The sequence below is a fragment of the Macaca nemestrina genome, chromosome 9 (assembly GCF_043159975.1).
Source record: "Macaca nemestrina isolate mMacNem1 chromosome 9, mMacNem.hap1, whole genome shotgun sequence".
Taxonomy (NCBI): Eukaryota; Metazoa; Chordata; class Mammalia; order Primates; family Cercopithecidae; genus Macaca; species Macaca nemestrina.
Genome location: NC_092133.1, coordinates 75,954,919 through 75,975,799, shown reverse-complemented (window position 1 = coordinate 75,975,799; position 20,881 = coordinate 75,954,919). Strand labels below are relative to the sequence as shown.

General features: G+C 43.2%; 1 protein-coding gene across 4 annotated transcripts; it reads right to left on the bottom strand.

The window, feature by feature from the left end:
• Positions 1–15,150: 15,150 nt before the first annotated feature.
• On the bottom strand, positions 15,151–19,662 carry LOC105465951 (pulmonary surfactant-associated protein A). 4 transcript variants are annotated; one of them, XM_011714612.2, is made up of 6 exons: positions 19,555–19,599; positions 19,151–19,220; positions 18,536–18,730; positions 18,141–18,260; positions 17,311–17,388; positions 15,151–16,839 (listed from the first exon to the last, which is right to left on the bottom strand). In XM_011714612.2, the coding sequence occupies exons 2-6, from the start codon at positions 19,176–19,178 to the stop codon at positions 16,463–16,465; spliced, it is 798 nt and encodes a 265-aa protein (XP_011712914.2). In that variant the 5' UTR covers positions 19,179–19,220; positions 19,555–19,599; the 3' UTR covers positions 15,151–16,462. The 4 variants fall into 4 exon arrangements, with proteins under 4 accessions (XP_011712914.2, XP_011712915.2, XP_070925901.1 ...); XM_011714613.2 differs by lacking the exon at positions 19,151–19,220 and adding an exon at positions 18,899–18,954 and having other exon boundaries at positions 19,555–19,589; XM_071069800.1 differs by lacking the exon at positions 19,151–19,220 and adding an exon at positions 18,899–18,951 and having other exon boundaries at positions 19,555–19,573.
• Positions 19,663–20,881: the final 1,219 nt, after the last annotated feature.

Sequence of the window (20,881 nt, the reverse complement as noted above, 5' to 3'; positions counted from 1 at the left end):
TAGTGCCCTAACCACCCCCCTACTACTTCCTCTCAGGCATCCATCTCTATGACTCAGCGCCTCTGAGCTTCCAGAGTCACAGGTTCCCAGGGTAGTTTTCTTCAGATATTTATTTTCAGAAGAAGAATGCATAGATTTTCCACCAGACAAATGCATGCACACACACATACACACACATGCACACAAACACCCACATGTGTACACATCTTTGTATCAGTTGATTGAACTACTTCCATTTGTGTTTTGTTTATTATAGGGCTAGGGTGGAGAGACTAAACACCCCTAGCACTGAGTCACTTCCTTCCTCTCTTCTCATTTAGAATGTTTGTCAAATGTCTTCTTTGGGCATCTAGGCACACAGGGCCAGGCACAAGGGGAAGTGGTATTTGCAGCTGACTTCAATCCAAAGCCGAATGTGGGTGTTGGCGCTCGCTGCTCCCTCTGTCCAGATATCTCCTTGTATCTTTGCTTACTAGTGGCATATTGATTGACCACCAACCACTCCCCATCCTTGTAGAATGAGAAGCTCATGAGAACAGGGGTCTTGTTCCCTAGCTGTTGTTTCTCCACCGAGAAGAGTGCCTGGAAACAGAATCAATGCTCAGTAAACATTTGTGGAACAAATGAATCCTCCAGCAGCATGTCCTCAAATCAGCCCTCTTCTCTCTGACTGGAGCTACCATCTGTGCCCCCTTTACCCGTGACCTCACTTTTCTAGGGCAGGAGCTGTACTCAGTTCACATCTCTGTCCCCAGGGTGCAATCCAGGGCTGAGCACAGAGGAGGATTTGGTACAAGGATGAAGAGAGAGGCAGAGACTTAGACCATCTGTGCTCATCCAGGCCTGAATTTCCAGAAGTGTCCAGTTCTTGTCACCAGAGGCTGGTCAAGCCGTTCAGGTCCCGGATGTGAGCTTTAATGCTTGCCTTCCTCCAAACTCACACCCAGTCTTTGAAACGCTTCATGTCACCAAATAACTTCAGAGGTTTGTTTTTCCCAGGTGGGGAGTGAGGTGGGTCACTTCCCTATGACTCTGCCTGGTGATGGGGATTTTGGTTTCTCAAGGGTCCTCACCCTGTGTACTCATGTCATCAGGCCCCATCCAGTGGCCCTCTGGTTCCCATTCAGGGGGCCTTCCAGGCATCAAGAGGTGCTTCAGTGGTAAACAAGATCCCTCTCAAGGCTGTGTCTCCTGATGCCATTGACACAATGCTGAGGGGCCCATAGGCCCAGAAGACAAAGGACTTTCAATTCACACAGCAAATAGGCAGATCTCCCAGGAAGGTGGGAAAGTGGAACTGACAGATTTGCATTGAGCCGGGATCCTAACTGTGTGCAGACTTAGAGAAAGGGTGGTTCTGAGTGGGCAGAGGGTAGGCAGGAGGTAAATACACCTAGGAGCAAAGAAACCTGAGAAAACCTGGATTCTGGAGGGGACGAGTTTCTCCCCCAAGGATGTGTACCCATAGGTCTGTCCTGTCATAGACTCAGAGGTGAATTTATGCTGCTCTTATGACTATGACTGAATTTTGTTATTTATGTCAAGATGAAAAATTATGTTTCCAGTGTCTCAGCGCAGCATGATCTCCTGCATTGTGGAGACATAAACTCAGTGGAGAACCACACCCACAGCCCAGGCACCTCAGTGGTGTCTCAGATGGAGGCCAGGCAGATTTGAGTTCATGATGGGACAATTATCAAATACAGTAGGGGATAAGCAGAGTGAGAGCTGATAGAAATGACAAGCCTCAGAAATAGCCCTCCAAGGAGTGTGGACCCTACATGACAGATAAATTAATATGCACTTCAAAAGAGGGTATAATGAAGGAATAAATGAGAATTATGTAATTCAATTAATAGACTAGAATTAAAAATACTATAGAGCTAATAAAATTGAATACTGGTTCTTTGTCAGAGACATAAACTTAGCAAATATGGTTGTGGTCATTTGGGTTGTTTCCGCCTTGTTGTAAAATTGCATCTCAGGCCCTTTGCCATAGGACTTCGTAAAGGCTCCCACTAGAGTGTGAGAAGTAAATACTCCAGTCCCTTTGCTGTTTGGTGTGGCCATGTGACCATGAGCTACAACGAAGCTTTATGTGTGCTTACAGGTTTGATATGGCTTTTGTGTTTCTTTCCCAATCATGGGTAGTGTATATCCTGGAAAGTTACATGGAACAGACATGAACTCATCTGAAAGTCTGGAGTCCAGCTGACTGCTGCTGAGTCCAGGCTTGCTCAGCTGAAACCAGCCAAAACTCAACAAACTGGAAGATACAGAGCAGGAAATAAAAACGTTTATTGTTGCAAGCCCTGAGAGGGAGATTTACTATTGTGTTAGCTGACTGATACAATATCAATGATTAATAGAAAAGGTATAAGAAATTAACAAATCAGGAAGGAAAAGGGATTATTATACTAATATAGATAGTACTAACATTATAAAATTATACCATCTACAGTAGATTTTATAGCAATATATTAGAAAACTAGTTAAAATACATAATATTATAAGAAAGTTTATAATTGCTTACTTTGGCCCTAGAAGTGTTAGAATAATGAATATATTATTGTATCACATAAAATATTAAAATGGAAGTCAAAAATTATCAACCACTTCTCCATCAACAAAATGGTTTTAAGGTGAGTTGTAGCAAATCTTCAGAGAAAAGATAATTTCTCTGTTGTAGAAATGGTTTGTGTCTACAGCTACTTAGCTAACATGATTAGCCGAATATGTAACACAGAATGCATAAGGACAGAAAAATAGAAAGGAACTCTCAGCCAACCTAATCTGTTAAGTACAGATGCAAAAATACAATGTAAAAAATAGCTATTAAGACCAGCAATGTATTTATGGTTAATAGAAGTCTCTGGAATATGATTTCCTACATTCATTAGCCCATGAATTAACTGCATAATATTTGGTAAATCACTTTGACCTCTATATGCCTCAATATTCTTATTTGTAAATTTGAAAGAATGATAGCAGCTATAAAATAGGGTTAATGAGGATTACATGAGTTAATACTAGTGCCCGGTCCATAGTCTGTGTAATGAGTGTATCAAGCATCAGACCAAATAGGGTATATCAGAGGAATGCAAGGATAGTTCAACATCAAAAAATAATGTAAATCACTAATTTAATAAAGAGCAGGTTTCATTAAGAGCCTAAATTTATATCTCTCAGATCTTGGAACTTGGAGTTCTTTTGTTCTCAAAACTAATATGTAGTCTCAAAACTCTTGTCATTGACAGGCATTTAGGTTGATTCCATCTCCTTGCTATTGTGAATAGTGCTGCAATGAACATTCACATGCATGTGTCTTTATGGTAGAATGATTTGTATTCCTCTGGGTATATACCCAGTAATGAGATTGCTGAGTCAAATAGTATTTTTCATTCTTTTTTTTTTTTTACATTTCATAAGTATAATTCATAAATAAATACTTCATAATTTCTGGTTTGATCCCCCAGAAAGATACAATAATTCTAAATATGTATGTACTTACAAATATGGCCTCAAAACATATAAAGAAACAATTGACAGAATTATAAGAAAAAGCAGACAAATCCACAATCATGTGGAAGATTTTCATACAACTTTCTTATTAACTGATAGACCAAGCTGACACAAAAATCAGTAGATGATAAAATATTGGGAAGATACACTTAAAAACCTGAATTACTTGACATACATAGAACACTGCACCCCAAAATTCAAGGGTAGATACTATTTTTATGAAACATTAATAAAAATTGAGCATATGCTGGGATATTAAAGCAAGTTTCAACAAATTTCAAAAAACGTTCCCTTACCACAGAACAATTATTCTGTATATCAATGATAAAAGGATACTTTGAAAATCTCTATATATTTAAGAGGAAAATTAAGAAGTATGCTTCTAAATAACCTGTAGGCCAAAAAAAGCCATTCTAATAGAAATTAGAAAATACTGTAACTGAATAATCATGAATAATTAAGTATCAAAACATATAAGATCAACTAGAGCTGCACTTGGAGGAAAATTTACAACCTTTCTACATTTTAGAAAAGAAGAATACTGAAAATCATTAATCTAATACCCATTTCAAAATGTTAGAAAAATAAGGCAAGTTAAGCCCAAAGAAAACAGAAGAAAATAATGAAGAGCATGCAGCCATAAAAAATAACCAAATCACATCCTTAGCAGCAACATGGATGTAGCTGGAGGCCATTATCCTAAGCAAATTAAGACAGAGATAGAAAACCAAATACTGCATGTTCTCACCCAGAAATGGGAACTAAACACTGGATTCACATGGACAAGAAGATAGGAGCAATAAACACTGTGGATTCCAAAAGAGGGGAAGGAGGGAGGAATGCAAGGGTTGAAGAACCACCTATTGAGTATTATGTTTATTTCCTGGGTGATGGGATCACTAGGAGCCCCAACCTCAGCATCATACAATATACCTGTGTAACAAACCTGCACATGTACTTCCTGAATCTGAACTAATAATAATGAGCAGAAATTAATGAAATAAAATAAAATGCAACAGAAGGGATAAACCGACAAGTTTGTTCTTAGAAAAGACCAAAAGAATGGATACATTTTGATGAGCTTGATAAAGAGGAAAAAAGAGAAGTCACAAATAACCAATATCAGGAACGATGAGGAGTCTAACACTACATATCCTATAGACATAAAGATCATAAAATGATAATACAAATAACTTTATGCCAGTCAATTTGAAAATGTATAGGAACTGGATAAACTAGAAAAATATCAATTCCAAAACGTACACAAGAAGACGTACAAAAATCTAAGTAGTTTTCTGCATAGATTTATAAATTCAATCTATAATTATGTCTTCATCAGTGAATTTTACAAATAATTTAAGAAATTGTTCTAATCTCACAAAAAATCCTCCAGAAAATAGAAAAAAATTTTAAAATTTTTATTTTTTGAGACCAAAATGATCTCAATACAAAAATGTGACAAGGAAAATACAAAAAAGGAATATCACAGGTCAATCTCACTCATAATGCAAAAATCCTATGATGCACATAGATAAAAATTTCCTGAGCAAATTATTTGTTTTTTTGCATATATTTCTAAATTATACTTTAAGTTCTGGGATACATGTGCAGATCGTCAGATTTGTTACATAGGTATACACGGGCCATTGTGGTTTGCTGCACCCATCAACTCATCATCTACACTAGGTATTTTTCCTGATGCTATCCCTCCCATAGCCCCCAACCCCTGACAGGTACCAGTGTGTGATGTTCCCCTCCCTTTGTCCATGTGTTCTCATTGTTCAGCTCTAACTTATGAGTGAGAACATGCATTGTTTGGTTTTCTGTTCTTGTGTTAGTTTGCTGAGAATGATGGTTTCCAGCTTCATCCATGTCCCTGTGAGGGACAGGAACTTATCCTTTTTTATGGCTGCATAGTATTACATGGTGCATATGTGCCACATTTCTAAATCCAGTCTATTATTCATGGTCATTTGGGTTGGTTCCAAGTCTTTGCTATTGTGAACAGTGCTGCAATAAACATACGTGTGCACGTGTCTTTATAGCAGAATGATTTATGTACATTTGAGTATGTACCCAGTAACAGGATTGCTGGGTCAAATGGTATTTCTGGTTCTGGATCCTTGAGGAATCACCACACTGTCTTCCACAATGGTTGAACTGATTTACACTCCCACCAACAGTGTAAAAGTTTTCCTATTTCTCCACATCCTCTCCAGCATCTCTTGTTTTCTGACTTAATGATCACCATTCTAACTGGTGTAAGATGGTATATCATCGTGGTTTTGATATGCATTTCTCCAATGACCAGTGATGATGAGCTTTTTTTCATATGTTTTTTGGCTGCAAGAACTGCCACACTGTTTTTCACAATAGTTGAACTAATTTACACTCTAACCAACAGTGTATAAACATTTTCTTTTCTCTGCAACCTCATCAGCAATTGTTATTTTTTGACCTTTTAATAATAGCTATTCTGACTGGTGTGAGATGTCATCTCATTGTGGTTTTGATTTGTATTTTTAATAATTAGTGATATCGAGATTTTTTTCATATGCTTATTGGCTGCGTGTATGTCTTATTTTGAAAAGTGTCTGTTCATGTTCTTTGTTCAGTTTTTAATGCTTTTTTCTTGTAAATTTGCTTAAGTTTTTATAGATGCTGAAAATGGGAGAAATATTTTCTCCCATTCTATATGTTGTTTGTTTACTCTGTTGATAGTTTCTTTTGCTGTGCAGAAGCTGTTAAGTTTAATTTGATCCCATTTGTCAATTTTTGCTTTCATTGCATTGCTTTTGTTGTGTTTGCCATGAAATCTTTGCCTGTTCCTATGTCCAGAATGGTATTGCCTAGGTTGTCTTCCAGGGTTTTCATAGTTTTGGGTTTTACATTTGAGTCTTTAATCCATCTTGAGCTGATTTTTGTATGTGGTATAAAAAAGGGGTCCAGTTTCAATCTTCTGCATATGCCAGCACCATTTATTGAATAGGAAGTCTTTTCTTCATTGCTGGTTTGTTTTTGTTTTAGTTTTGTTGAGAATCAGATGGTTGTAGTAGTGCAGCCTTATTTCTGGGCTCTCTATTCCATTCCCTTGGTCTATGGGTCTGTTTTTGTACTAGTACCATGCTGTTTTGGTTACTGCAGCCCTGTGGTATAGATTGAGGTTTGGGTAATGTGATGCCTCCAGCTTTGTTCTCTTTTTTGGTTCCATATGAATTTTAAAATAGTGTTTTACAGTTGTGTGAAGAATGTCATTGGTAGTTTGATATGAATAGCATTGAATTTGTAAAACGCTTTGGGCAGTATGGCTATTTTAATGGTATTGATTCTTTCTACTCAGAGCAGGGATGTTTTTTCATTTGTTGGTGTCATTTGTGATTTATTTGAGCAGTGTTTTGTAATTCTTATTGTAGAGATCTTTCACTTCCTTGGTTAGCTGTATTGCTAGGTATTTTATTCTTTTTGTGGCAATTGTGAACAGGATCACATTCCTGATTTGACTTTTGGCTTGTCTTTTGTTGGTGTATATAGGAATGCTAGGGATTTTTTATGTTGATTTTGTATCTTGAAATTTTGCTGAAGTTGTTTTCAGCTGAAGAAGGTTTTGGGCCAGGATTATAGGGTTTTCTAGACGTAAAATTATATTACAAAGACTCAATGAAAAATTTCAATGAGTCTCTTCAAAAATTTATAGGTTCTCCTGGCCCCTATAAAAAGGGAATATAAACATATAAATGGCATAAAGAGATATACAAAATTTCTACTGTTTGTAAATAGAAACATATACTTATAAAATGTAACAGAATCAGTTATATTAGAAGTACTGGGGGGAAATGAGGTTCCAAAAAGATGGTAGGGTATAAGATCAACAAATAATATATCAAGAGTTTTTCTTACAAACCAGCAATAATTAATTTAGAATATAATAAAATGGTATAGTAACAATAGAAAATTAAACCATAAAGTAAGTAAAAATAAATCTAAAAAGAAACGAAAAGATCGCTGATTAGAAGGAGCTATGGTTCTCAGCACTCACAGAGAGGAATGAAAAGGGCGAGTGAATACAGCACCTGAAATTGAAATATCCAGATAGTCACATTGGGACTGTTCAGGGAAATAACTTGACCCACAGACAAGGAAGGAAAGCAGTGTGGGACAATGGCCCACCCAGGAGTGACACAGAGCCAAGGGAACCCCCACCCCCAGCCAAGGGAAGTGGTATGTGATTGTATGACCCCAGGAAAGCACTGTTCTCCCACAGATCTTTGTAACCCACTGATCAGGAGATCCCTTCATGAGCCCATGCCAGGTCTGACACACAGAGCTGTGTGCAGTCTTGGTAGAGCAGCTACTCTTGCACACACAGAGACCCAGGAGTTTCATATGCCATAGCCCCAGGATCTCCAACAAATGTGTCTGCAACTCAGAGGTACAAAGGTGGGAGGTCCGCATATACCCCTAGAAAGGGGGCAAAATCCAGGGAGCCTGAGCAGCCTCATTCCATGGGCTCCACTTCCATGGTACCTGCAAGACAATGCCCACTGGCTTGGAATTCCAGACAACCACCAGTAACAGGGTGGAGCCTGCCTGAGACAGAATGGAGCCCCGGGGAAGAGGGTTGACTCAGACCTTTCAGTCTATGGGCTTTGGAGAGTCCAAACAGTCCAGACAAGAAAGAATCCCCCCAGTAGCACAATGTAGTAGCTTTGACAGATGGTGGCCAGAGTGCTTATTTTATTGGGGACCCGATCCATTTCTCCTCACTTGGCGGGACCTCCCAGCCAGGCCCTCCAGCCACTCCCGCTGGCACATATTATGGACAGAGATCTGATCTCTCCCTGGGACCACCTTCACTGGTGATACCTCCAGGTATGGGAAGAACTGAGGCAACTAGGGTCTGCAGCAGCCTCCTAGCAAACCACAGCAACCCTGTGGAAGTTAGGCAGACTGTTAAAAGAAATACAAACAGACAGAAAACAACAACAACAACAACAACAACGAAAAACAACAAAAACCCCATCCAAAGGTCAGCAACCTCAAAGATCAAACGTAGATAAGCCAACAAAGTTTAGAAAGAATCAATGCAGAAATGCTGAAAACTCAAAAAGCCAGAGTGCCCCTTTTTCTCCAAATGACTGCAACACCTCCCAGCAAGGGCTCAGAACTGGGCTGAGGCTGAGATGTCTGAAATGATAGAAGTAGGCCTCAAAAGGTGAGTAATAGCAAACTTTGCAGAGCTAAAGGAGCATGTTGCAATCCAATGCAAAGAAGCTAAGAATCTTGATAAAACCATAGGGAACTGACAGCCAAAACAGTCAATTTTGAGAGGAACATAACCAACCTGTTAGAGTTGAAAAATACACTGCAAGAACTTCACAGTGCAATTACAAGTATTAATAGCAGAATAGACCAAACAGAGGAAAGAATCTCAGAACTGGAAAACTTGCTTTCTGAATTAAGACAGGCAGACAAAAATAGAGACAAAAGAATGAAAAGAAATGAACAAAGCCTACAAGAAATATGGAATTATGTAAAGAGACTGAATCTATCACTGATTGGGGTACCTGAAAGTGATGGGGAAAATGGAACCAAGTTGGAAAATGTGCTTCAGGATATCATCCAGGAGAAATTCCCCAACCTAGCAAGACAGGCTAATATTCAAATTAAGGAAATACAGAGAACCCCAGTAAGATACTCCATGAGAAGATCATTTCCAAGATATAATAATCAGATTCTCCAAGGTCATAATGAAAGAAAAAATGTTGGCCGGTGGCGGTGGCTCAAGCCTGTAATCCCAGCACTTTGGGAGGCCGAGACGGGCGGATCATGAGGTCGGGCGATCGAGACCATCCTGGCTAACACGGTGAAACCCCGTCTCTACTAAAAAAATACAAAAAACTAGCCGGGCGAGGTGGCGGGCGCCTGTAGTCCCAGCTACTCGGGAGGCTGAGGCAGGAGAATGGCGGGAACCCGGGAGGCGGAGCTTGCAGTGAGCTGAGATCCGGCCACTGCACTCCAGCCTGGGAGACAGAGCGAGACTCCCTCTCAAAAAAAAAAAAAAAAAAAAAAAAAAAAGAAAGAAAAAATGTTAAGAGCAGCCTGAGAGAAAGGACAGGTCACCTGCAAAGGGAAGTCCATCAGACTAACTGTGACTCTCTTAGTGGAAACACTACAGGTCAGAAAAGATTGGGGGCCAACAGTCAACTTTCTTAAAAAAAAGAATTTCCAACCCAGAATTTCATATCTGGCCAAACTAAGCTTCATAAACAAAGGAGAAATAAAATTCTTTTCAGACAAGAAAATGCTGAGGGAATTCATCATGACCAGACCTGCTTTGCAAGAGCTCCTGAAGGAAGCACCAAATATGGAAAAGAAAACTGTTATCAGCCACTGCAAAAACACACTGAAGTACACAGAGCAGAGACACTATGAAGCAACCACATAAACAAGTCTGCAAAATAAGCAGCTAGCATCATCATGACAGAATCAGATCCACACATATCAATACTATTCTTAAATGTAAATGGAGTAAATGACCCCAATTAAAAGACACAGAATGGCAAGCTGGATAAAGAATTAAGAGCAGTCACTATGTTGTCTTCAAGAGACCCATCTCACATGCAAAGACACACATAGGCTCAAGATAAAGGGATGGAGGAAAATTAACCAAGCAAATGAAAAACAGAAAAAAGCAGGGGCTGCAATCGTAGTTTCTGACAAAACAGACTTTAAACCTGCAAAGATAAAAAAAGACAAAGAAGGGCCTTACATAGTGGTAAAGAGTTCAATTCAACAAGAAGAGATAACTATTCTAAATATATATGTGCCCAATACAGGAGCACTCAGATTCATAAAGCAAGCTCTTGGAGACATTCAAAGAAACTTAGACTCCCACACATAATAGTGGGAGACTTTAACACCCCATTGACAATATTAGATAGATCATTGAGACAAAAAATTAACAAAGATATTCAGGATCTGAACTCAGCTCTGGATGAAGTGGACCTGTAAGATGTCTACAGAACTCTCCACCCCCAACCAACAGAATATACATTCTTCTCATTGACACATCATACTCACTCTAAAATTGATCACATAATTGGATGTAAAACACTCCTCAACAAATGAAAAAGAACTGACATAATAACAAACAATCTCTCAGACAATAATACAATCAAATTAGAACTCGAGATGAAGAAATTCACTCAACACCACACAACTACATAGAAATTGAAAAACTTGCTCTTGTATGACTCTTGGATAAATAATGAAATTAAGGCAGACATCAAGAACTTCTTTGAAACTAATGAAAACAAAGATACAATGTACCAGAATCCCTGGGACACAGCTAAAGCAGTGATAAGAGGGAAATTTATAGCATTAAATGCCCACATTAAAAAACTAGAAAGTTAACAACCTAACATCACAACTAAAAGAACTAGAGAACTAAGAGCAAATAAACCCCAAAGCTAGCAGAAGACAAGAAATGACCAAGATCAGAGCAGAACCGAAGGACATAGAGACACGAAAAACCTTAAAAATATAAACAAATCCAGGAGGTGGATTTTTGAAAAAATTTATAAAATAGATAGATCACTAGCTAGACTGATAAAGAAGAAAAGAGAAGATTCAAATAGACAAAATCAGAAATGATAAGGGGGATATCACCACTGACCCCACAGAAATACAACCAACCATCAGAGATCTATGCACCTCTATGCATATAAACTAGAAAATCTAGAAGAAATGGATAAATACGTCCTGAACATATATGCCCTCCCAAGAGTGAACTAGGAAGAAAGGGAATCCCTGAATAGACCAATAATGAGTTCTGAAGTTGAGGCAGTAATAAATAGCCTGCCAACCAAAAAAATCCCAGGACCAGATGGAGTCACAGCTTAATTCTACCAGAAGTACAAAGAAGAGCTGGTACCATTCCTACTGAAACTCTTCCAAAAAATTGAAAGAAGGAACTCTTCTCTAACTCATTCTGTGAGGCCAACATCATTTTGATACCAAAACCTGGCAGAGATACAACAAAAAAGAAAACTTCAGACCAATATTCTTGATGAACACTGATGCAAAAGTCCTTTACAAAATGCTGGCAAACTGAATCAAGCAACACATCAAAAAGCTTATCCACCACAATCAAGTAAACTTCATCCCTAGGATGCAAGGTTGGTTCCACATACGCAAATCAATAAAAGTGATTCATCACATAAACAAAACTGAAGACAAAAACCACATGATTATCTCAATAGATGCAAAAAAAGCCTTTGATAAAATTAAACATCCCTTTATGTTAAAAACTCTCAGGAAACTAGGTATTGAAGGAACATACCTCAATATAATAAGAGCCATATATGACAAGCCCACAGCCAATATTATACTGGATGGGCAAAAGCTGGAAGCACTCCCCTTGAAAACCAGCAAAGACGAAGATGCCCTTTCTCACCACCCCTATTTGTGTATTGGAAGTTTTGGCAGGGCAATCAGGAAAGATAAATAAATAAAGAATATTCAAATAGGAAGAAAGGAAGTCAAACTATCTTTGTTTGCAGATGACATGATCCTGTATCTAGAAAACCCCATGGTCTCAGCCCAAAAACTTCTTGAGCTGATAAGCAACTTCAGCAAAGACTCAGGACACAAAATCAATGTGCAAAAATCACTAGCATTCCTATACACCAATGACAGGCAAGCTAAGAGCCAAATCATGAATGAACTGCCATTCACAATTGCCACAAAAAGAATAAAATACTTAGAATACAGCTGACAAGGGAAGTGAAGAATCTCTTCAAGGAGAACAACAAACCACTGCTCAAAGAAATAAGAGATGACACAAACAAATGGAAAAACATTCCATGCTGATGGATAGAAAGAATCAATATCATGAAAATGGTCATACTGCCCAAAGCAATTTATAGGTTCAATGCTATTCCCATTAAACTACCATTGACAAGCTTCACAAAATTAGAGAAAACTATTTTAAAACTCATATGGAACCAAGAAAGAGCATGAATAGCTAAGACAATCCTAAACAAAAAGAACAAAGCTGGAGGCATCATGCTACCTGACTTCAAACTATACTACAAGGCTATAGTAACCAAAACAGCGTGGTATCAGTACAAGACCAGACACATAGACCAATGGAACAAAATAGAGAACCCAGAAGTAAGACCACACACCTACAACTATCTGATCTTTGACAAACCTGATAAAAACAAGCAATGGGGAAAGGATTTCCTATTAATAAATGGTGCTGGGATAACTGGCCAGCCATATGCAGAAAATTGAAACTGGACCCCTTCCTTATGCCACATACAAAAATCAACTCAAGATGGGTTAAAGACTTAAATGTAAAACCCAAAACTATAAAAACTCTAGAAGAAAACCTAGGTAAAACCATTCAAGACATAGGCACGGGGAAATATTTCATGATGAACCCGCCAAAAGCAATTGTGGTAAAAGCAAAAACTGACAAATAGGATCTAATTCAGCTAAAGAGCACAGCAAAAGAAACTATCGACAGAGTAAACAGGCAACTACAGAATGAGAGAAAATTTTTGCAAGCTATACATCTGGCAAAGGTCTAGTATCCAGCATCTACGAGGAACTAAAACAAATTTACAAGGAAAGAAACACATTAGAAAGTGGGCAAATGACATGAACAGACACTCCTCAAAAGAAGACATACATGTGTCCAACAATCATATAAAAAAAGCTCAACATCACTGATCATTGAAGAAATGCAAATCAAAACCACAATGAGCTACCATCTCACACTAGTCAGAATAGCTATTATTAAAAAGTAAAAAAATAACAGGTGTTGGTGAGATTGAAGAGAAAAGGGAATGCCTATACACTGTTGGGTAAAGTGTAAATTAGTTGACCCATTGTGAAAAATAGTGTGGCAATTCCTTAAAGAGCTAAAAATAGAACTACCATCTGACCCTGCAATCTCATAACTGGGTATATACCCAAAGGAATATAAATCATTCTACCATAAAGACACATGCATGCAAATGTTCATTGCAGCACTGCTCACAATAGCAAAGCCATGGAATCAACCTAAATGCCCATCAATGATAGATGTGGTACATATGCATTCTGGAATACCATGCAGCCATAAAAAGGAACAAGATGATGTCCTTTTGCAGGGACATAGATGGAGTTGGAAGCCATTATCCTCAGCAAACTAACACAGGAACAGAAAACTAAATACTTCGTGTTCTCACTTAAAAGTGGGAGCTGAATGATGAGAACACATGGACACATGGGGGAGAACAACACACACTGGGGCCTGTTGGAGGTGGGGAGTGGGAGGAGGGAAAGTCTCAGGAAGAACAGCCAGCGGATGCTGGGCTAGGTGATGAGATGATCTGTGCAGGTAATCACGATGGCACACATTTAACTGTGTAACAAATCTGCACATCCTGCGTATGTACCCCTGAACTTAAAATAAAAGTTGGAAATTTAAAAAAAAGAAATGAGAAGATACCAATTTTCAGAGGCCTAAAGTATTTATCTATAAAATTGGGAATACAGACTGTCCTGAATTTGCAATTGCTCGACTTAAAATTTTTCCACTTTACAATGACTTCAAAGCAATGCAAATCCAGTAGAAGCCATACATAAAGTACACATATAACTGAATTATTCATTCAGTTTCAGTCCAGCATTCCATAAATTTCATGAGACAGTCAACACCTCATTATAAAATAGGCATTGTGTTAGATGATTTTGCCCCATAGCATGCTAACATAAGTTTTCTGGGCATGTTTTAGTTACTCCAGGCTCAGCTATGATGTTTGGTAGGTAAGGTGCATTAAATGCATTTTCCACTTAATATATTTTCATCCTGCAAAGTGTTTATTGGGATGTCACCCCATCGTAAGTCGAGATACATCTGTACATGCTTCTACTTGTTTTTTTTTCTTAATTTTGAAGAAGCCTCAACAATTTGTGTGCTGGGTCTTAGGCACATGTGGAATGGTGACCAGAATAAAAATTATCACTCATGAAAGACTGACAAATTGTTCCCCTCATTTTCATTGGTTTTCTGAGAGTTGATCCAGAGCTTCCTTCCACCAAAGAACAGTAATACATGCACTGAGGAAGAGTGTTCACAGGTGTTACCGGGGGAGAAGAGAGAGGTGGGACATATATGTAGCTGCCTCCTCAAGCAATTGGAGACATTGTCGCATTCCTGTGTAGCCCTGGGTCATGGGACAGTGGTCCCATTCCATGCAGACCTGAGACTAGGGTGGCTCAGTGAGGCCTGGGACTGAGCCCTGAGTGCCACCATCACTGCTGGGCTGCAGAAATCATTCAGGTGACTGAGTAGGGGACAGAAGACATGGAGTCCCCACCCACAAATGGACCATGTGGATTCATGATGCCCATGTGTTCTTCTGAATGGTGTCTGTAGCTCCCCATCCCCCTGCAGCATCACAGGGAGGAGAGAAGGTCGCCCCTCCCACCAAACAAAGCACATCCTGAGATTGAATTTTCCAATCTTGAGGAAAGTGGGAGCTCAGAGCCAGAGTTCATTTGACTCACAAAAACACAGAAATGTGATGTTTCTTGGAACCAAAGCTATGGAAACTCATGTGAACACATTCATGATTTATTATGCTTAAATCATCTTTATTCAGCTCAGGAGTGGGGTGGCTGGGAGCATAAGCTTCAGGTACAGGAAGATGGGTTTGGATCCAGCCTCTGCCACTTGCTCTTTGGAATAATACTCAAAACATTTAACTCCTCCAAGCTTCAGTGTCCTTATAGAAAATGGGTAAACAATACTGGTCCCGTGACATTGTGTGAAGATTGAATAGGACATAATAAGCTGTATTAGAAGTGCTTGTCAAGGTGATTGGAAAATGATAGCTGCTCGGTCAATAGCCTCTGTGTGTAGTAACAGTTCTGGTAGTAACTTTGGTAGCCGGGGGGATGGTAATAACTGTGATGGCAACAAGATTCTTATTCCCATTTCACAGAGAAGACACAGGCTCAGGGAAAAAAAAATCTTCAACTGTCACTGGGTAACTAGCCCACTCCACGACACATCCTAAGACCTGGCACACGATAATTTTAATGAAATATCTGGGTGAATGGATTAATGAAAGGAGAAAGCAGAGCCTGGGGTGTGGGGGTGGTGTGAATGCCCACTGAAGTCTGAAGTTGGGTGCAGATTTGTTCATCAGTTGAAAGCTAATCTGGTCACATCTGGAGGTGGCTCTAGGTCACCCTAGAGGTCTAGACAGGCTGTCTTCAGGTCAGGGGGCTGAGTTGCCATCCAAAGACTCAAAGGAGTGAATCGTACACATCAGTCATGGGGTTGGCCTGGCCACCACCCTTCTGGAACACCACCTGGCCTTCTGACCTCATGGAGAGCCTGACCAGGCCCGCCCTGGAGACCTCAGAGTGCCAGAGAATCTCCACTGCGGCCTTGGCTCTGCACAGTCAGGGCTTCCCTGAAGTCTGCTCTCTCTGTCATTATGCTTGGCCAGGACTGCTCATCCTGATGGCACTGGGCAGGAAGTGGGCTGCAGAGGGAGAGCAGAGGGGACCAGGAGGCAAGCACTCTGTGTGACATCGGAGGGTCCTTCTAGCCCAAGACCTCACTGCTGCCATCTGTAAGTGAAGGAACCGGACCAGATGGGGAATAAGGAGGGCTCCATCTCATGCCGAAGGCCAGGGCTAGGAGTGGCTGCCTGGGGTGCAGTGCTGGGAGGGTTTGCAAGGGAAGTGTCAAGGCTGGCCAGGGATGAGTCAGGGCCCATCAGGGGAATGAAATGGTTAAGGATGCCTTCAGCTCTAATAGCCACAAGTGAATTCTATTGAAAGCGAGTTCCAGCATCTCACAGACCAAGTGGAGCCTCGGGATGGAGGCTGAAGGCCAGACAGGATCCTCCCTGTCCCGTGGCATAAATGCCTCTCAGAACTCACAGATGGTCAGTCGGTTGTACAGGCAGTTCCTGTCATTCCACCGCCCGTCTGTGTACATCTCCACACACTGCTCGGTTCCCCGACCCGTGGGCTCCCCTGGGTACCAGTTGGTGTAGTTTACAGGGGTCCCATCTGAGTAGCGGAAGTCTCCAGGGCTTGGTCCTTCAGTCAGGCCCACATAGGCATACGTGTTGTACTTCTTCACGAAGCTCGCAATGGCTTCGTTTTCCTCTGGACTCCTTGGGACAGCAATGTGGCCGCCTGCTCTGGCGCATGCCTCCTGAATGGCATCAAAAGTGGCAGACTGCCCATTGGTGGAGAAGACCTTCCCTCCTACTGCCAGTATGGACTCCTGTAGACTGAGGGCTGGGAGCAGAGGAGACTGGGTCAGGCCATTGACTGCTTTGTCTCTAAGCCACCTCCCTTACCTGGGCTTTCTGCTACTGGACTCTCCCCAGTCTCTCCATCTCTGCCTCTCTCTGTGTCTTCTCTTCCTCTTCCAATTGCAGTTTTCTAAATTCTCTTCTAGGCTTTCATCCATTTATTCACTCATCTATTTAACAATTACTTATTGCCAGAAATGGTGCCATTTCCTGGGATTCAGTGGAAAGCAAGACGGGTGGAGAACTTGCTTTCCTATGAAATGGGGAGTGAAGTGTGTCGGGTTCTGTCTCCTCTGGGCCATTCAAAGACATCAGAAAAGCGAGCATCATTCCTTTCCCCAAGACCTGACATGTGCGAGCCTGTTTGTCATCTCTATGTTCTAGAAGCTGCTGCCGAGAATGAGGGGAATTTGTGGGAAACTCCTACCCTGTGAGGCCCAGGGGGTCCCCTTACCTCCCCTTGTCTGCAGGATTTGATGTCTGAAGTCATGGAGTGTGGCTTGGAGCTCCTCATCTAGATGAGCTGGAAGCCCTGCGGAGAGCGCCCCACACAGAAGGAGGGGCAGGCCAGTGAAGACCCCCACTTGCTGCCACGCAGGCATTTTGCCATCTGCAATCCTGGAACTCTGCCCTTTCATTGCTGCTAGGCATCGCCCGGGCCCAGGCTCAGAGGGTCCACAAGACTCCAGTGTGTCTCCACACCCCCGGTCCCCTATTCTTTAGCGAAGTGTTGCCCCTGCTGAGACCCCCACCCCTTGTCCTCTTTCCTGCTCTGTCCCTCGAGTGGCTCTGTCTGCCCGCCTCTGTGGGGCAAGTCCCTTTCCCGCACCCTCCACCAAGGGCAAGCATGATGCTCTCTGCGCTGCCCTGATGGCCTTGCTTACCGCTCTGAGCTTCAAATTCCCATCTGCCTGTGGGCTCCTGATCACACCATCTGCCTGGATGTCTGGTCCACATTCACCCTTCAGACCGCCCCCAGCGCTGCGTCCCAGGACGCGCCTCCCCCACCTCCCAGCGCTGTCCCTTGTCCCACACCTGACTCCGTGTCTCCCCATCGGCGGTCATGAGGCATGGAGGACCTCCCACACCTGCCCTTCCCTGAATTGTGACCACACTCCCCAGACACTTTGGCTTTCTCCCTCAAGTTCACATTCTCTTACTTAGGTTGAGCCAAATGCCCTTGGGGAACCTGCAGGGTTTGTCTGATCCCCATCAGCCCTGCGTAACGGACTTCAGGGTTGCTGTGCCTGTGTTCCCACTGCCCACCTGCCCCACCCTGCTCACCTGGAGGGCCCCTCTCGCCAGGCTCTCCCTTCTCTCCACACTCTCCAGGGATACCAGGGGCTCCAGGTAGCCCATCGTTCCCAGGAAAACATGGCATATCTCCAGGCGGACCCATGGGGCCTGCAGAGAAACAGGACATGGATGTGTGGGATCCGTCACCCACAACTGATTGGAGCTAGTGAGACTCGACCCTCATTATCACTGGGGCTGTCCCAGTTATCACTCCATAGGCACTATGAGGACAGACTCTCCAGGATGTGCCATCCTAAGGGCCCCAGGAGCCCATCAGGTCCCACCCAGCTCACTATGGCCCACAGCCTAGGGGCCTAGACAGACGGGCCTTCTGAAAAGGGGTCTGTGTCCCTCCGCAGAGGGTGGGGTCTCCAGCACAGTACCTGGAGGGCCAGGGTCTCCTTTGACACCATCTCTCCCATCCCTGCCTGGCAGGCCATGGGATCCAGGAGTGCCGGGGATACCAGGGCTTCCAACACAAATGTCCTTCACTTCGCATGCAGCGCCAGAGGCTGCCATCAAGGTGAGAGTGAGGGCCAGAGGGCACAGCCACATGGCTCCGGCTCCAGCTGCTGCTCCTGCAGGAGGGATGGCCGTGAGCCCATCTGCTGCCTCTGCCAACATCTCCCCCACTGTGCTCTGTCAGGACTCAGGAAGCTGGGCAGAGCCCGAGAGGCAGGGCAGGCGAGACCAGAGTGCTGGGAAGACCCGAAGCACCCAGGAAAATTCCCAGCATCATCTGGCACCTGGCGCGGTCTCCCGCTTCAGGCCTCTGGCTGGAGGTTGTGGGGTCTCCAGGCTGCTGAGGAGGAGGAAGAGTAAGGAGCTCTGGGGAGCCCAGGGACCTAGGCTCCACTGTAGTCTCCTTTCTGTCAGTGCCTCACTGTTACCCTGGGAAACTGGCTTCACCTCTCTGACTTCAGCCGAATCTTCCATGCTCTGCAGAAAAGCTGCCCTGTGCCTCCCAGTCTATTAGGAGCAAGGATGAGGTCACTCACTCACTGACTCACTCCATCTGTCCCTCATATGCTCAGTTACCTTCTTTTCAGGCTCTAAGAAATCAGCAACCTGAGAATGAAAAGAGATGAATGGGGCCTGCAGCCTGGCCCCCTTCAAGGTGGTCATGATGGAGTCCCCTTTCTTTTTGGGGTCTGTTCTCTCACTGCCCCTCTTGTAGACCCTGCTGAACCCTGTAGGGATGAATCTGGCCAAAGAAGATAACAAACATGAGGATCTTTGCAGGTCACTTATGCTGACTGTGCTGTGAAACACCTCCCAGTAGGGGATGGGGAGTCACTCTTCTTCCCAGCCTGGGCCTTGGTCAGGCCTGTGGCTGCTGGCTGGTCCTCTCTGCCTGTGATCCTCAAGCTGGAGAACACCCAGGGGATGGGGCTAAACTCACCCACACACAGAGCCTCCAGCTCCTTGGGTCTCTGCCTCCAAGTCAGAAGGCAAGGTAGACAGCAGCGTTTATAGGTGTGGGGGCTGCCAGGCTTCCTCCCATCCCTGAGAGCCCTACCACAAAACCTGTGCTCCAGGCAGGAAATGGGCATGGTGTTTACACAGCACATTTCCCCAAGAGCACTCAGGCTGGAGGATCTCCAAGGACCCTTGAGGGGAGCACAGAACCTGCCAAAGAGGAACTCCAGGTCTGTAAGAAGAGAAATCCTCCCGTGGCTGAGGTCACCCACCCTGTCCCTAGCAAGCTCCTTAGCAGTGAAAGCTGAGAGCCCTTACACAGGCACTAAGGAAGCCCCACTGGGTTCCTGGTTTAGATTCAGACAATGAAGAAGTCACTGTTCCAGCTGTGCGTGGTCAGGTTGATTCAGGCCAACCTGTCTGCCCTGTGACTTGGCTCAGCCCTGAGCCCCAAGCTCCCCTAGCCCATGTCCCTGGAGCTTGTAGCTGAATTGGTGGGCACATGGGCAGAATGACAGGTAAACATGCTTCAAGTTCTGCTTCCCTCTGCTCTGGCGGGTTCAGCTAGAGGAATCAGGGCAGCACCTGGAAAGTCATGGGAGATCTGCAGTTTCTGTCTTTCCGTCTTTGGCAGAACTATCTTTGGGTGATGTCTGGCAACCTGCAATGGTGATTATGCTAAGTGTCCCAGTGATATATGAAGTCCTAGTCCCGGTTCAAGCATCTGGATTAGGAGGGAATCTCCAACTGTGGAAGTGGTGACAATGGGAACCAAGACAGGAAAACCTCCCCTGGTTTATTTGGAATTGGTTTGATGAATCTCAAACCCTTGAGGAGTCTGGAGCTCTTCCGGGCAGCAGGAGATCAGCCAATGGACCCCACTCCTGGGAGCGGGAAGCTGGCCAGTGCAATTTGCAGCATGGACTCTTTCTGCTGCCCCAGTGCTGCCTGCTACAAAGTGAGATGAGTGCTGGGCCAGGTGTGGGATGGGGGAGCCAGGACAGAGCAGGGCAGGGGCAGATGGGGAGCAGCTCTAGCAACTCGGCTGTGGGCGGGGGCAGGGCTGTTTTGCAGGTGATGAGCAGGAACAGAGGCCAACTCGGATGTGCAGGGCCTTGTGGTTGGCAGGGCAGGGCGTGGCTTTAGGGAAAAGGCACACCTGAGTTTTGACCCAGCGCTGTCACTTTTTACCCATGTGGACTTGGTCAGGTTATGTAACATTTTGAGGCTCAGTTTCCTTTTTGTTTTTATTATCTTGAAACATCAAATTTACAGAATTGCAGGCATGGTACAAATATTTTTTCCTGAAC